The sequence below is a fragment of the Ruditapes philippinarum genome, unplaced genomic scaffold, assembly GCF_026571515.1.
Source record: "Ruditapes philippinarum isolate M1 unplaced genomic scaffold, ASM2657151v2 ctg2367_1_1_1_1, whole genome shotgun sequence".
Lineage (NCBI taxonomy): Eukaryota > Metazoa > Mollusca > Bivalvia > Venerida > Veneridae > Ruditapes > Ruditapes philippinarum.
In genome coordinates this window covers 202,585-221,024 of record NW_026863802.1, presented here as the reverse complement: position 1 = coordinate 221,024, position 18,440 = coordinate 202,585, and the positions used below count along the sequence as shown (strand labels likewise).

Genomic DNA, 18,440 nt, shown 5'->3' with positions numbered 1-18,440 from the left:
CAATACTCTGAACACATATTTACCTTAATCTTTAATTTAAGACCTTTTTACGAAAAGATATTTCGATAGAAACGGAAGTAGTTTTTCGCCGGGGAGGGCCGACCTCTAATGTTGTAAGAACTTGGGCCCAACCCGTTTGCTTTTGCTGTTTAGAATACATATGAAATTTGTATCTGTATTGTATATACATGTATATAGCAATAAAATATGATTAAACTAAGTAGTTTTTCGCGCATGCCCATTTTGCGTAGGGCAAAAAGGCAATAACGAAAGAATAGATTACATCAGTTTCCAACAACTTCCAAATTTTTTTGAAATAATCTAAATGTTTAACCAAAAGTTAGAATAGTTTAATTTGATAAATAACCAAAGCAATGGTATTTTTATGCATTTACGAATTAAGTAAGGGTCTTTCATATTTGATGCATTTGGATCAGACAATACAAGCATAGGAATCTATTTCTTGCATTTAAGTGTGCTGTAATGCATCACATGGGTATGTTTTCCTTTTAAATACTCGCTAAAGGTGTCAACGGTTTACTAGTGTCATAAATAAAGCACTGAACTTCTAATTAGATGTCGTGAATGCTAATTCTATAGTTAATATTCTCTTTCTATCCTCTTTCTTACAAGCTTGAACGTGATTGCAACTAATGTCACCCGGAAATCGGTAGTTTTGACATCACTTACCGATATGTTCGGCTTTGTCGTGTTAGACTTTCTTAAGGGATTCTTATTTTCTCTATTTTACAGCCGTAAGTACGTAAAATCGTGATTTGATAGACTATTTCATCAGAAATTAAAATTGTTACAACAGGAAGAAAATGATAAAATTTTACAATCCGTGTGTTACGTAATATAAAATTATTAAATTTATGTAATTTTTTTTTGTTGGACGCTCCATGCAATTTTATTGCAGATAAAAAAATACTTGCATATGATAACCTAAATTGACGAAATAACAACACTTTCTTTTCTCTTTATTTGGCCAAAAATTGATACTGGAAAATGTTAAGGAAAAAAACATATCTGTTTAAAATATAAAAGGACTGCCACACTATTTTATGATTTGGACTAACAGGTAAATTCCGATGGGTATTACAAAAATAATCCTTGGACCATGTGTTATTTATCGTTCATGCGAAGTGAATTATTAAACCAAAAAGAATTATTGCAAAAAGTAAACTTGTTTTGACATTAACCTGTTCACTTTTAAACCTTCAATGGGTATGTCACTTAACAATCTAGATCGTAGTCGCACATTGTGACAAATAGAGGGTAAAAAGCTGATGAAGAAAGTTCTGATACAGTGATATAGGACCAGAAAAACTCTAGCTCATAAACCGTAAAGGTGTTCAGTTTTGATTTCTAATTGAACCACAGCTCTGTGTATATGATATCCATGTATATCAATGTACATATGCTTTGAAATTATGATACGTGATGTTATACACTTTGTAATGATGATTAATGCAATGACTAACTTTTTTTTGTATTATTATTTTATTTCCTCACATAGTTCTTTGTAAACAATGGAATAAATAATTAATTCCGGTATAAAGGACGGCTTAGACAAAGAGAATTTAGTCAGTGTTAAGACAATAGAAATAATCTGTTAGTGTATGATCGAAAATAAACAGTAAATAAAGTTTCCTTTTAAAAGGAAAGGCTTGCACAGTTGTGCCTTCATCCCAACCCTTAAAAATTGGGTTTTTTTTTTAAATACGGTATTTTACATATATCATAAAGGGTTTATTTATTTGTTTTTGTGAAAACCAAATATTTTTTGTCAAAACGATTTGAAATCTATTCTCTATTAATTGTATAAAACTAATAAAGGAAATAATCAGTCGTAAAAATACTAACGTGGAGACTGAAGGGAAACAAGGGTGCACATTTCATTTCCACTTTTTCGCAGAGAAATCATTCGTTTTGGCAGTTGCCAATTTCATTTATATTGCATCTTTATGGACAAGTAAATGCACTAAAATACTTCGTTACGTACCCACTACCAATTAATAAGCATACATGTAGCCTATCAACTATGTTACACGACCACAGATACGATGCGTTAATGATATGCATAGGCTATTTTTAGATTACCTCACCAAGACGTTGAATTGCGTTCATTAGATCTAAATATAACTCGATCATGCACTAATATTCTGTGTGATTTGGTAAGCAGGACCACCCTTTGGAGACGGAATACAGTAACCATTCACTATTGTATAAAACTAATACAGACAAAAACAATTATAAAAGAAACTAACTTTTGCGTCTTGAAAAAGAATTGAAACGGAACAATTTCGTTTATAATTTATTACGGTTTAAACCGATAAATCAAGTAAAAATAGAAATCCTATTTATATAAACGAACTGGGATTACCGAAGTAACTAAAATAGCTTAGTTTTCCCACGGATATATATATGTAATATAAATCCGTGGTTTTCCGTAATATTACTTCGGTCTGATTCCGCAGTATAACGGAATCGCCCGAATCGTCACGATTGCAATCGGAACTACCTCGGTTATTATCATTAATTCGAAGAGTGGCGGAAAGGGTCGAAAAGTTGCGATTGGCACGATTGCAGCTGGTGTCCCGTTCAATCATGCACCAACAGATGTAAGCAGGAAACCACCTAACCGGAACAAGTTTTCCATATTAAATGGCTTGCAGCCGTGGCTGCAAGCCAAAAATGTGTGCATGTTAAGAAAATGTTCATAAAATGGCGTTTCTGTGATTGCCCTTGAAATCATTTACCACAAAGGTATATATTACCTAATTTATTAACAGATAAAGTTATGACCCAAATGAATCAATATTACTGTGACTGAATATACACTGTTCTTGCCTTGGTGTGTACCTAGGTTAGTTACTTGATTTTGGGTATGTTGGTCAGGGTGCAGGCAAGACCAAGGACGTATTTATTGTCAAACAAAGTCATTTGGTGTCGATGCCTTTCGATGTTAACAAAACACTGTTTGTGTCAATGATATGACAAATCATTTCTATTTTATTAAAATTTTATATGATGATTCCGTTTAGGGTAACAACTGTTATTAAAACGGCGGTTACAATCTCCACGCGACCCTTACTGTATAAGTCACGCACACAGTGATAAATACTGCAAAATTAACATTTTTACTTGAATCTTGAAATTGTTACCATATTAAAAAGAGTGTTAATAGACATTGACTCGACGGTATTGTTGAATAGTTAAGCCGTTACTCTACCTCGACAGGAGCAGGATTCAAGGGGGTTATACATCAACATTTTGATACCGCGAACACTTTTTCAACCGGTATTTTTTAACAAAAACGAGTCATGAAAAGCAATCAGAATAGTTCTGAAATCAATTTCTTTTGCAAAGAAGATGTCCGTACTTCTTGTGTCAAGGCATTTGAAATATTAAAACTAGAAGTAAGAACATCCTCTTTGCAAAAGAAACATTGATATCAAATCTATTCTGAATGCTTTACGTGACTCGTTTTGTTCAAAATACCGGTTGAAAAAGTGTTCGCGGTATCAGAATATTGATGATGCGCGCGCATTGTATAACACCCTTGGGATTGTGTGATGCAGAACCTGCAAAAGGAACATGGTCTATTTAGTTACAAAAATAAATGAATAAATAAAAAACAAATCAATGAAACCAAAGAAAACACAAAACATGAGGGCCATGATGGCCCTAAATCGCTCCCCTGACCCATCAACTACATCCGAGCAATGTCTGCATCCTGACAAAGTTTGATGACAATGGATTCGAAAATGTGAACTCTAGTGTGTTAACAAGATTTTTCTATATTTGGGCAGTGTGACCTTGCTTTTGACCCGAGGTGACCCATATTCAAACTTGATCTAGAAATCATCAAAACAACCTTCCTGACAAATTTCCAGAATATATGGATCAAAACTGCAGCCACCAGAGTGTTTACAAGACTTCTCTATTTTTAGCTCCTGTGACCTAGTTTTTGACCGGGAATGACCCATATTCAAACTTGACCTAGAAATCATCAAAACAAACTTCCTGACCAATATTCAGGATATTTGGATCAAAACTGTAGCCACTAGAGTGTTAACGAAATTTTTCTATTTTTAGCTTCTGTTACATAGCTTTTGACCGGAGATGACCCATATTCAAACTTGACCTTGTAATCATGAAAACAATCTTCCTGCCAAATATCTAGAATATTTAAATCAAAATTGCAGTCACTAGTGTTAAAAAGATGTTTTTCCTCCTGTGACCTAGTTTTGAGAGGGAGATGACCCATATTCAAACTTGACCTACAAATCATCAAAACAACCTACCTGACAAATTTTCAGAATATATGGATCAAAACTGCAGCCACCAGATGGTAAACAAGACTTTTCTATTTTTAGCTCCTGTTTCCGTTCATAATCTCCCTAATGGTTGTACATATTCAACTCAAATTTGACACATAGATACATCTTAGGAATAAGCAGTTCAAGTTTGAATTTGGTCGTGGTTCAATTATTTTGGACAAAGTTATCTCTATTGAATGTTTCAGCACTCATACTTTTGTGGAAATGTATGTAGTCATTATTTTGGCTACAAATATGCAATATGCACTTTTACAAAAGGTAAACACTGAATAGTTTCAGTGCCTTGAACTTTGTATGAAAATGGTTTGTGTTTACATTGAATAAGGGTTTTGAACTTAAAATGAAAAAAAAAAGTTTGTGCAACAAAATTGGGATTTAACATTATAACATCTGGAATTTTATCTGCATGCGGGGGCATCCGTGGCGTGACGATACATTTCTAGTTTAGTGAATGACTTTAACCACTTGGTCATGTACACCTCAAAGAGTCGTACCATAGGGGAGATGTTAGCAGAAATTCGTCGGTATATCAGAATCCAAGGACATTCCGTCTAGACATGTGTAGTATGCTAAACATAGTTCACATTAAAATTGAGATTTCTTTCTTTATATTTTGAAATATGTAGATGTTTTTCATTTCGAAGACATTTGAAGCATACAATTTCAAAGGCATTTTTTTCTTTTACAGTAAACTTTGCTTAAAACGATATTCAGGGAACCGCCAAATTTATATCGTTGTATCTAAATTTCGTTATTTTCAAAAGGCAACCAATTTAGAAACAACAGTTGGGACCGCGGCAACAGAATCATTATAAGGGGAAATCGATATAAGCGATATCGTTAAAGTTGAGCTTACTGTAATTATAAGTTTATCGTAATAAGTTTAGCCTACTGTAATTATAAGTTTATCGTTACAAGTTTAGTTTACTGTAATTATAAGTTTCCTGTTTTGAGGGCAACAGAAGGAGGTCAAATAATAATAAAAAGGTGCAATGTGAAGAGATTTGGTTTGAATATTTTTTTCATGGATTTAAAATAATCTTAACGTGTATTCACATTAGAAGAAGCGTTTAATAAAATATTTCTTTAAGAAAAATCGCTGTCATCCATTCCAATAGGTAAACAGGCAATGTGCTTTATCACTGTGCTCGGATGAGATGTAGAGAGTTGGCAATGGTCGACTGCTCAATAATAATGAATCTTCTTAATATACAGGTCTGTTGTTCAATTATGGCCTTGTGATAATTCAAGATGAACAGTTTGCAAGACAAAAATATATCCAGCGGCACAAATTAGCATTGTTCGAAGAATTGCTTGTTGTTTTGTTGTTGTTGCTGTTGTTGTTGCTGTTGTTTTTAACGCCAATTTTAACACATTTTGGTCAATCTCGGCAGCCGATCTACTTAACAGGCTTTGCTGGAGAATTAACCATGCAGTTTCATAACTTCAAATATTTGTACTGCACAAAAATATACATTTTTTCTAAATTTATGTAAAACTGAATGTAACTTCAATTTTTAAGGTTTTTAGAAACCAGATTCTATGAAATGAATTTGTTATTCTTTTATATACTATATTACTATTTATGCTAGTCATTTATATTTCTCACTGTTATGTTTATTTCACAATTATTATAGCCAAATGAATACTAGATAATATTCAAAATATTCTTATGGATTAAATGAATTAAAGTTAAAATTTGCTTGCTTCAATTCTAGCGAAGGTTATGAATGTATCTGGTTCTTAATTAAATGACAAAATGATATTACACATTAAAAATGTTGTAATTTCTATGTCTCAAAAGCATATCATTTTTGTCATTTACTATGAGAGCTATTTTGCTCCAATATAATGTGGTTTGTATCGTTATAGGTACAGATAAAATATCCTTTCACTGCTTTTATGTACCTCAGATTACTAAAAGGGCAAATTGAAGTGATGGGACTCATATGGCGAGGAATATCAGTTCTTAATAATGTTTTATATTTAACTGGTCAACTGCGTCAAGCGAATACCCAGTCTGATTAAATTAGCTCCTATTTAACGCTACGCATAAGGATCTGACGACAACCTTCTTCAATCTGATTAAAATCAGCTCGCTCTTTATTAACACTACCAAGAAATAATTCAGCGTCTTTAATTGACGAATTCAGATGGGTTTCAGTCGATATAAATGTTTGGTTCCATAATTAACATTTAAATAAAAACGCGGTTCCCTGGATATTATAATTATGTTTATATTCCGAAAGTTTAATGACAAATAAATGAAAAATGTCTTTGACATGACGATTTAAAATTTTTGATTTTTTGTTCAAAATCAATTATTTACAAAGGCATTTTTTCCAACATGTTATTTTTTACAATGATCAAATACATTAAATGCACAAAATTCAAATAACAATTATTACTAAAATAAGTTGGTTAAGTTTAAATGTGAACTTTTTTCAATGATCAAATGGGAGATTTTCTTAAAAAAGCTGGAGATTTTAGAATTTGCAATAAACAAAGAAGGAAGTTCTGACTTCCTTTAATTGTGAAAATACCCTTTATTGTAAGAAAAATGTTTGAAAATATGGCTGCAGTAAGTGGGTGTCTCCCGCTTAAAGTGGGAGAATTCACATTTTAACTTTAAATGACATTTATGGTAGTACCACGGAAAGTGCATGTGCATGTTGTCGCAAAGTGCATTTTGTCGAAAGTGTATGTTGTCGCATAAACAAGGTCATAAACATATAATCATAAATATATTGATGACATAAAAAAAAAATAGATCTATAGACAAGTGTTGGCCGGGTCAAATTGAAGATATGATACGGAGTCTAAAAAGAAAAGAATATGTTCTTAATTCATTGCCTTTATTCTTTCTACTTAAAACATGGCGGAGACTGCCGTTGCATAACAACATGTGGCATAAAAACATTTAACTAATTGTTCACAACTAAAAATAACAATGTTTCAACTTTACTCATGTCTAGGGGTAAATGCAAAGAGTATTAAAATATAAATCATTATCATTATAATACTGCAATGTAAAATGTTTGGAATGAATAATAATAACCTGATTAACAACACAACCTTAATTATTTATATATCTGATTGAAATAAAAACATATTAAACTGATGATTACTAAACTGCTACTATAGATACTTAACTTAGAATTTACTATTATGCATAAAACAATAACAATCTAAATCATTGGCACAAATGATAATACTGACAATCAATTAATTTGGCACTTATAACTGTATATACTTAACAAAAGATGAAAGATAATAATGAATTTTCATATGTTCAGTTAGACAAATAGCATATAAACAATGTTCAAAACAATATTTTATATGTTCGACTTTATGTCGTTTATTTAGTAATGTTCAAACAATATGTTACATGTTCGACTTTATGTCGTTTAATTGCCTTTGGGTTCATTTACCGAGCTCTTTCCAAATATGGCATAAAACATGCTATTCTAAATAATTGTCTAAACAATTATTAAACTGTATTTTACTTACAAAAAGTTCATAGTTATCATATAAAATGCGTATTAACAATAAACAGTAAAAATATGATGATATATAGATGAATATCAAAATACGTATGTAAAACGTTTATCCGCGAAAACATACGACTCTCAACTTTAAACATGTTTGCAAGCTAAACAATACAATGTCATTGATAACAGTTACGATAAACAAAAAATACAATGGATAAACCTATCGAAGAAAGTATTTTTCTTTCTCTTACTTGTAAATACTTACCTAAAAAGAAAAGAATATGTTCTTAATTCATTGCCTTTATTCTTTCTACTTAAAACATGGCGGAGACTGCGCCAAATTACCGCAAAGAATAACTAACGCAAAGAACACTTAACATTTTTTTATAGGGGTGCCTTCATCAACCTCACCCCCTCCCCCCGTAAACCAAATGTCGTCCCGACATTTGCTATCAAATGAACCGTTATCACTAACCACTTAAAACCCCAAATGATTTACAAACTATATAACTATAATAAAATGAAGACTAGAAACCAAGTAAATAAAAAATAGAAAAATACCTCAAAAATTTACTTATTTCAAACATAAGCTTTAAAATATTTCCCCAGATCTATAATGAAACACTATTGACTAACATTCTTTTCAACCTCTAAGATCAGAATTATTTATACAAAGACACTTCATTATTTATTGATTCTTATCTTAAGCGCTTCCCCAGGAAACCCAACGCCATTACAATTAACAATTTGACCACGCCAAAAACCCCATGAAATGAAAAGATGGCCAGTCTGTTCAAGTCATACCCTTTTGGTTATAGAAGTTTTGACCCATTGCCAACCTGTTCTCTTTAATGACGAACCCTTTGTTCCTGAGCATCATGCCTTATTTCTATAATCAATAAATGTCTTTAAGTGACTGTGTATTCTTATCAAATTGCTTAGTAAAAAATTCCTAATGGTGACAACCAACAGTGAATTAACCACTTTTTGGTAAGATGGCTGTCCCAATTTATCATATGTCAATAAGCTAGGTGACACTTGCTGGCTTACTGAACTCCATATGACTGGTGTCGGATTTGTTTTCATATGGTACTTCTCTGTTGATTTAGGAAAAATTTTGTGTGACTTGTCATCTGATTTGCATTCTTATAGCATCCGTTCAAAATCAGCAAAAAGAAAAGCCATTTGATCTTCTACTTCTTCTTTTAAAATTGATTCTTCAATCTCTTCAGCAAAGTTTAACATCTCATCTTCATTTGTGAATTGCTTTATTGCACTTAAGTTGTCAGTTCTATAGGATCAAGGCCAAAATTTTTTCTCTTGAGCCGCACCACATCACAAAAACATGCCATTATTAAATCCCGGACGAGCCCCCAAATGTTGGCCGGGTCAAATTGAAGATATGATACGGAGTCTAAAAAGAAAAGAATATGTTCTTAATTCATTGCCTTTATTCTTTCTACTTAAAACATGGCGGAGACTGCCGTTGCATAACAACATGTGGCATAAAAACATTTAACTAATTGTTCACAACTAAAAATAACAATGTTTCAACTTTACTCATGTCTAGGGGTAAATGCAAAGAGTATTAAAATATAAATCATTATCATTATAATACTGCAATGTAAAATGTTTGGAATGAATAATAATAACCTGATTAACAACACAACCTTAATTATTTATATATCTGATTGAAATAAAAACATATTAAACTGATGATTACTAAACTGCTACTATAGATACTTAACTTATGCATAAAACAATAACAATCTAAATCATTGGCACAAATGATAATACTGACAATCAATTAATTTGGCACTTATAACTGTATATACTTAACAAAAGATGAAAGATAATAATGAATTTTCATATGTTCAGTTAGACAAATAGCATATAAACAATGTTCAAAACAATATTTTATATGTTCGACTTTATGTCGTTTATTTAGTAATGTTCAAACAATATGTTACATGTTCGACTTTATGTCGTTTAATTGCCTTTGGGTTTATTTACCGAGCTCTTTCCAAATATGGCATAAAACATGCTATTCTAAATAATTGTCTAAACAATTATTAAACTGTATTTTACTTACAAAAAGTTCATAGTTATCATATAAAATGCGTATTAACAATAAACAGTAAAAATATGATGATATATAGATGAATATCAAAATACGTATGTAAAACGTTTATCCGCGAAAACATATGACTCTCAACTTTAAACATGTTTGCAAGCTAAACAATACAATGTCATTGATAACGGTTACGATAAACAAAAAATACAATGAATAAACCTATCGAAGAAAGTCTTTTTCTTTCTCTTACTTGTAAATACTTACCTAAAAAGAAAAGAATATGTTCTTAATTCATTGCCTTTATTCTTTGGTCACCTTATTCCCTCTACTTAAAACATGGCGGAGACTGCGCCAAATTACCGCAAAGAATAACTAACGCAAAGAACACTCAACATTTTTTATAGGGGTGCCTTCATCAACCTCACACAAGGGCATAAACATAATTATGTTAATCATGAGTATTAACATAACAATATCAAGGGCATAAAACATATGTAAAACTATGTTTTCTCAGTGCATTATATTAATATAAGTGATAACATTTTGCTCAACAAATCTTTTATTTACATATTTCATATACATGTTGTGAATACATAATCATATTCACACTGAATCACAGTCTGGCATAAAGGATGGTTGTGTCAACAATAAACATGTGATATAAGCACTGCCAAGCATATTCATAAATAAATTATTCACATTCATGTATGCTTAATAATATCTTTTTTCCGCATTTTTATGATTTTCTGTAATAAAGATTACTGTCATACTTTGAAAATATTGTGTCAATGTTAGTATTGCATATTCTTTGAAGAAGAAAAATAGATGTTAATATAAAAACATGCCTGTATTGATATTAAGTATATTAGGGAATAAATGAAAATCTAGTAATGAAAGACTAGGGTAATGGTTTTTGTGCTTAAATTTATTTTTATGGTACATTTTTGCATTTAGTTACATTAAAATTATTTTATGATATATGTTTGCATTCAGTAACATTAAAATTAAAGGTGTAAATTTATGTCATCAGATTTAATGGTACATGTACTTAATAGTATACTTTCATGCCTAAAGTAAACTGTTAATGGTATAATATACAGTAGACAGTAGACATCCATACATAATATTTACAACATTTCAATTACAAATTGTAAAACATAAAAATTATAACATTGAAAAGAGACTAATACATAGTGACAGAAGAAACAACTCCTCAGCCCATATTGCAAATACTTTCAATATGTACTGAAGAGTTACCTCTCTTTTCCTGCTTATTTAACTTACAATAATTGATCTGAATAAGCTATATGTACAATAAGATTTAATCCCATATTTTCATCCATTATGTAAAATTAATGGTATATTTCATGCCCAGATTTATACATCAATATATCCCTTTACATTTTAAATAAAATTTATTGGTACTAAATGATATATTTTCCAGCATAAAATAACATTTATTAACATTTAATGTTATATTTGCATATCTACGGTAAATGTAGATATATAAGTATAATATTATAATTATAGGACAAGTTCAAGATGTTATCGTGCAATAAGGATTTTAAAGGCATACAAAATGTATATCCATGTGGGTCTGTTTTACAAAAAAATACAGGTCATACCGTAAGCTAATTTGGCACAATTTAAAAATATATGTAAAATATCTGTCATTACAAAAGCTCTACAAACGAACAATATTTTACATCTGTGACTGAATCCCCAGCCAAAGAAAGATGTCCATGAAATGAAGAGTCAAAAATCTATTTTTAACCCAAATGATCCAACCATACATATTCATTATCTTGAAGCAAAATCATAGCTAACAATTATGAAATATTTGGCTTAAAGGAACTCAAATGAAGTTCAAAAGCCTAAAAACATAAAATTTGTATTCTTCCACAGATCAGCTGGGGCACTAAACACAAATGATAATTAAGAAATATGCTCAGAAATAAAATAAAAGGCTATATTTGCGCTTTTCCTCACCCTATAGGAGTTAAAAAGTGTTGGAATGCTTTTTAATTTTGTGTCACTTTTTACATAAGGTCCTTTGTTATTCAATGCAATGTATTTTCATTATCACCGTAGAATTTTCATAGTTTCTCACCAAACCATTTATAAGAATGCAACAAAAGGATAGATTAAATCATTCATCCTTTTAATATTTCACTAAATATAGAAAAATAAAAAAAGTTCTGACATAAAAGTATCTTGCTAATTTTTTATCATGCTTTCACATTTAGGCCAGTATTAGAAGAATGAATGATGAATTGATATTGTTTAATCAACTAAGTATCTGTTTCAGTCTATGACAGGTTATGGATGTGAAGGTAGTTGCCATATTTTTCACCCCAAGCATCACAGCTATAATACAGCTTCTTTGTTTTTCCACACCAACATACAGCCTGTGGTGTCTTCAGATTCTGCAGCACCACCTTTCCTGTAGAGCAGTCTCCTGATATCTCTTCTATAACATTTCTCCCTTCATCACACACAAAGACAGTACCATCATCTGACAGTGACACTCCCAAAGGGTAACCCATACCACTATAACTACCTACCATATCACCTTGCCAATTTAACATTGTCACTGTCTTCATGTTCCAGTCAGATACATAGATAGAACTTCTGTTACATGTGATATACCATGGATATTTGAAAATATTTTTTTCATCAATTGTTGTCAGTATAGTGCCATTCATATCAAGGATCTGAAGTTTTGCTGGATAAACAAATGACACAACAAGTTTACCTTGATAACAGCTTATACCATGACACTTCCCATCAACTTTCACAGTATGCCTCTTTTTGAGTTGGTTTGATGAGATTGATATAAATTGTATTGTTTGTATGTCGGGAAGTGTGACAGCAAGTTCAAGACTGGTTAATCTAGTGATATTCCATGGTTGATTATCTAGTTGTAGTTGATCATACACAGATTGACTGCTGGTATCCACCATCTTTACAGCATTGTTACTGTAGTCAGAGATGATAAGAAGATCAGGAGTCATCAGAGTCATTCCTGTTATCCAGCATTTTTTTTTATCTTTTGATGTCTTCACACAGATTTCTCCCTCATGTGAAGATTGTCTAGACTTTATTTGTACAGGTTGACATTCTGTATTACAAGTTTTCTGTGTCAATGTACCCAGTGACTTCTCTGTTTTAAACAAATTTAAAATTACATCATTTGATTGAAAGTTGTGCTCTTTGATATCAAATGATGACAGTGTTAGTAGTTTACCCTCCATATCTTTGATTGTTTTCTCTGCAAGTTTTAAATCAATGAAGAGTCTGTCAGCTTGTTTTGTTGTGTTGAGTTGTTTAATTTTGTCTGATGATATCTTCAGGGATTTGGTTATATCTTCACATGTTGTTTCTACTGCTTTCCGATGTTTGTTATTTTCTTGTTCTATGACTTTAGCTGCATCTGCAGCCTGTCTCTCAAATTCATCGAGTCTTTGGTTGATTTCTTGCCGAAACTTTTTAATGTCAACTAATGCATCTTTGAGAGAGCTGTTTGATTTGTGTGTCATGTCCTTGACATTTTTTAATATCTGTTGAAATTTGTCAGAAGTAGTATTTACTGCATTCAAGATTACTTGATATTCTTTGCTGTCTAATATAACACCAGAAATGTCTGGTATATAGTTGACATTGCAGGATGTAGCTTGATGTTCAAGGGTAACACAAACACTACAGAGTAATTCTGTATGATCATTACAGTAGAACTTGATCATTTCTTTAGGGTGTTTACGACAAAACAATGTCAAGTCATCTGACAGGCCTGTGTGAATGGATGTTGAGGGTTGCTGCAAAACTTTAGGCGTACTTGTTGCATCGAGAAGCGTATGCTGTTTGGAAAGCCTATTGATTTTATGGGCTTTAAAGCATGTCTTGCAGAGGTGTTCCTTGCAGACAGTACAGTAACCATGGGCAGGGAGTCTAGTTCCTTCCTCGTCACAAGGCTGGCAGTAAATTTGAAGATCTTCATCTGATGCCATTGATCTTGTTGATGATGAAAATTGTTTTGATGCTTTCTTTCCTGGGACTGCCATGTTTTACCTAAAATGTATTATAAAACATTACTGTGTATTGCATGTTTGTCAAATGTCCTTAAGTGAATACCGGTACATAAAACTCGAGGTTCATAGATAATTTGAAACAATGGCAAAGTTTAGTTAATTTCTTCTCTGACCTTTATTGTGGTTAAAAGTTATGTTGGAAAAAATATTCAAGCATTTATACATTGTCCATTTGATATTTTTGACATGTTTAAATCTTAATCGTGATGAAAGTTTATTTCATGATATGTAATTGATAAAAGCTTTTATGTCCAAACTTCTTGTGGCGATAAAGATTTTCCTTTGTCTATCTACAAGGGTACACTTTGTCAGACATTTTCCTGAAGTTCAGGTTTTTATATACTCCTGAAAGTACTCTTTTTGCTTTATAAAACCAATTAAAATAATGCTAAATTCATATTTTTCAGGTTTTCTGATATCTTTAATTTGCACCAAGCATCTATTATGCTGTCCGTCCAAAGACTGAGAAAACAGAGGAAAGTGGGGGTTTATAATTTAGGCATCCTATTTTAAATTTCATTTAATACCGTTTCTGCAAAATATTTTGAGATTGTAAAGATATTGGTGCAACTGACATATTACATGTTAGTTATTAAAAAATATTTTACACTCTTGTAAGATGTTATATTGATTATTATCTATTGCTTTGTCATAGAGTATAAGTCGAACACGATAACGTTTACATTAATCGGTCAAACCATTATGATATAATGGGTTGTGCAAGTTATTAAGTTATTACATTTTGCACTTTTACTGCAATATAGAAGAATTAAATTGGATAAAGATACGAAAATCTGAGTAGCTTAGTGGTTAGAGAGTTCAGGTTGTGAAGAGTTCATGTTAAGAAAAAAATGTTTTTTTTTCGAGTTCAAATCTGGAATTGTGCAATATTTTTTATCTGTATGGTTTTTACTTTCAACAAACATTTTCATATTCTCTTTTATAAACCTATGACTAATTTAATATTTTGTACAATTTCAAGTTAAATTTATAACGATTCAGCAAAATTAAATGATTTATGTTTTAACAGTCATCAAACAGATTGAAAAGTATTGTCAATTTAATTCTATATAAAATTCTGAATTCAGTTTGCTACATCTTTTAACAATTTCGGCTCATTTGTATATTTATATATATTTAAATTTCTTACATTCCACATTTATCACTATAATTACGACTGTGTTGCCTCTAACATTACTTGTTAAAGCGATTGTGTGTAAAACTAAATGTTCTCAAATAGTATTATGTGAAATAAATTCACGAGGAACTAAAATCAAGTTCTTTGAAAAATATTTAAATACAAAAAAAGAAAAGAAAAGATGCCTTTTCCAAGAATCTAACCACGGTCTCTACACTGACGAAGTCTATACGAACCATGGTCTCTACACTGACGACGCTATACGCTATTACGCTGAATGGTTAAAAATTAGTAATTGTTTAGGTGGTTAAATATTTGGGCGATAAATTGTATGCTTTTATATAAGAATTATCGACACCCCTTTTTGTCAACATTGATGTAAAGAGATAATGATAGGAATAGCAAATTCGAGCTGCATGTCTCATATTAAGGTACTTTATATCAATATGATTAACCGGCCATGTATAAATACATTAAAGCAGACATTCCCAAAAGTGTTTTAACATTAACATTCGCATCAGAAATCTTAAAAGAATCACTGGACTAAATCAGGTTTCGTATCGGTAAAAAGGACAAAATTACCCTGAATCCATGTAGACATTTTGCCAAAATGGTTTCCGACTAATAACTGGACAACCATTGGGCCCTTGGCAATCAAACTTCATATTGAAGGCTTTATGAATACTTTTGATTTTTGGGTCAAAATCTAAAGGTATAAACTCTAAAAAATCAAGTTGACATTGACCTTTTATGCCAAAACTGTTTCCAACCAATAACTCTACAACCCATACCCATAAGCCCCAACCGTAACTCTGTCATACCCAATTTTTGAGTTATTGCTCTTTTAAAAAAAATACACTGTGAACTTTGTCCAGGACATAGCTCTGAAACTTCAAGATATATGAACTAGAAACTATTTCTCTGTGACCAAAACCAATTTGGGGGAGCATCACTCGGTTAAACAGGCTATTGTTGGCTTAAACTTGTACATATGATCATCAAAAGTGTATTTCAAACATAATTTTAATATTTAGATATGAAATATGAACAATACTTCATTTCATTTCTAAACATCCACCCATGCAAAACAGATGAACAGAATAACAAATTAAACAATGTCATACCATGCACAATTTTTATCATTTCAAAGAAAAAAGGTGGAGTTATTGTCATGACCCCTTGTCAGCATTAACATTGACGTGGACATTGGTCAACCTTTTCGTTAAGGTCCATTGTCTCAGAAAATATAATAGCTCATTATTCACTTCAAACTTGGTTTACTTGTTTATTGTCATGAAAGGACACCATAATTTTTTCAAAGGGCAGATAATCCTAACATTATTTTATATCCAAAACAATTTATTTATTTCAAACTTGAAATTTTGTAGACTATTAAGGGCTGGTAAGTCTACTATTCACATTTACGGAATAATATCCCCTTTTCTATATTGATTTCATTGAGCAATGAGAAAATTGGAGCGCTCTGTCCACAGATAGGTCTGGTTACAAATATAAATATTATAAAAGGCATGCAAAATAACCCAGTCTAGAAGGTTTTCAAAACCATGACTTTGTGTATTAAAATATATGTATATTTAACTTCCTTTAAAAAAAAACATAATAAAATAATAATGCTCACTAGTAGCATTTATGAGAGAGTCATTTTTGTAGACATTAAGATATTTAATAAAAATATTGTACCTTGAAATTGTAATCCTCAAATTGTCTCACAGGTTTCTAATGTAAATATTTTCTAATATAAATATTTTGCTGTTAATAGTGGATACGTGGAATTTGAAATTGATATTTACTTTTACACCGATTACATTTTAAAGTAACCACTTTAAACCTGAAAGATATCTTTCATTTATCTAGCTTATAAAGTCCATATTGTGCAAGAAATTATTTAATTTTGTTGTTGTGTTTAGCAGTCGGTATTTTAACTGTTTAGACTATAAAAAAAAGTCCTGATTATGAAATTTTGAAAAATTGTTCTTTCAAACCGTGCTGAAATTTAAATTGTTCTTTCCCCTATAGTTTATCAGTGTGTAAATATTTAAACTTTAATGTTGACCTAGTAGAACGATCATAAACTATATTGAGAAAATGAGATAAAAGGGGTTTTAAATCATTCAGTGAAAACGTTTAAAAAACAGAATGATTTTGACTTCCCAACTTGTATTTAAACAATGTTTTAGCTGTACATAATAAAGTCATTGTTATGGCTTTATGATGGTTTTTGGGGGAATAATGGGGGAACCTAATGAGACTTATATTGGGAAGTTGAAATTTGATCTATGTTTTAGAATCCATAGTCACTTTTAAGATCACACATAGAGGAAAGAAAATGGCTTATCAGTATCACGACAGTCTTTAAAGTCATCATTTGAGCATGAAAAAACATAAGACATGATCTAGTGATTAAAATGCATAAATGATCAAATAGTTTATATAGGGTGCTGAATTGGGTGTGTTTGTGATCTCTAAAGTGATTGAGATTGATAAAATACCTCGTCCTAGGGAGATTTCAGTCTTAGTTTGGAGAGATTTAATACTGTTGTTGTAAATGGTATTTGTCCTGAAGATGAAAACTTTCCGCAGGTTGCACTGAATTTAGAGGTGCAGTCAAATCTGTGAACAAAGATCATTCTATAGAGAGACCAAAACAGTGGCCTTTGCAGACAAGTGGTCTTCATTTCGAGGTAAATTTGTTCTGCTTAAACTAAAAAGGTTGTCTACAAGTTGTCTTTATTCAAAGGTATCTTTATCACAAGTTTGACTGTATACACTAAGCTTTTCTATAGAGATACCAGGCGAAACTCCGATTGCTTTAACTTGTATCGTTTGATTTCCTCCCTTCGCTCGAACTCGCTGACCAGTACCAAAATTCCTCTATAATTTATGGTGTTCGGTATCACTCAAACACTGATTGCTCGAACTCTCGAACTAGATCTTTGCTCCCTTCGGCAAAAATTCTGTCTTTTGTCAAACAAGATACTTAAAATAATCATAAATTTGGGGTATTTAAAAAAATACTTATCAAACATTATGATATTGTCCCCCGGACAAAGGCTAATAGTATGAACAAAGGCCACTTTTACACTTTTCTTTTTGACAAGTTTGACTGTATATTGAAAATCACACATTTTTGGTGGAACACAAAAAGGCAGCAAACTCCCTGGTTGACATGTTGAATATTATATTCATGAATCTCATACACAATGTATTGTTATCTGAATAAAACCTTTTGGACAAAAAGGGTAGATCTTTTGTAAATAATTGTGTATGAAGACATGTTTATAT

At 31.3% G+C, this 18,440-nt stretch overlaps 1 protein-coding gene across 1 annotated transcript; it reads right to left on the bottom strand.

Annotated features, from left to right (window-relative positions):
* Positions 1 to 7,187: 7,187 nt before the first annotated feature.
* LOC132723373 (uncharacterized) lies at positions 7,188 to 16,890 on the bottom strand. The gene is made up of 2 exons (XM_060708077.1): positions 16,839 to 16,890; positions 7,188 to 13,979 (listed from the first exon to the last, which is right to left on the bottom strand). Exon 2 carries the CDS (start codon positions 13,970 to 13,972, stop codon positions 12,221 to 12,223), a length of 1,752 nt encoding a protein of 583 aa, XP_060564060.1. The 5' UTR covers positions 13,973 to 13,979; positions 16,839 to 16,890; the 3' UTR covers positions 7,188 to 12,220.
* Between the last annotated feature and the right edge of the window lie 1,550 nt (positions 16,891 to 18,440).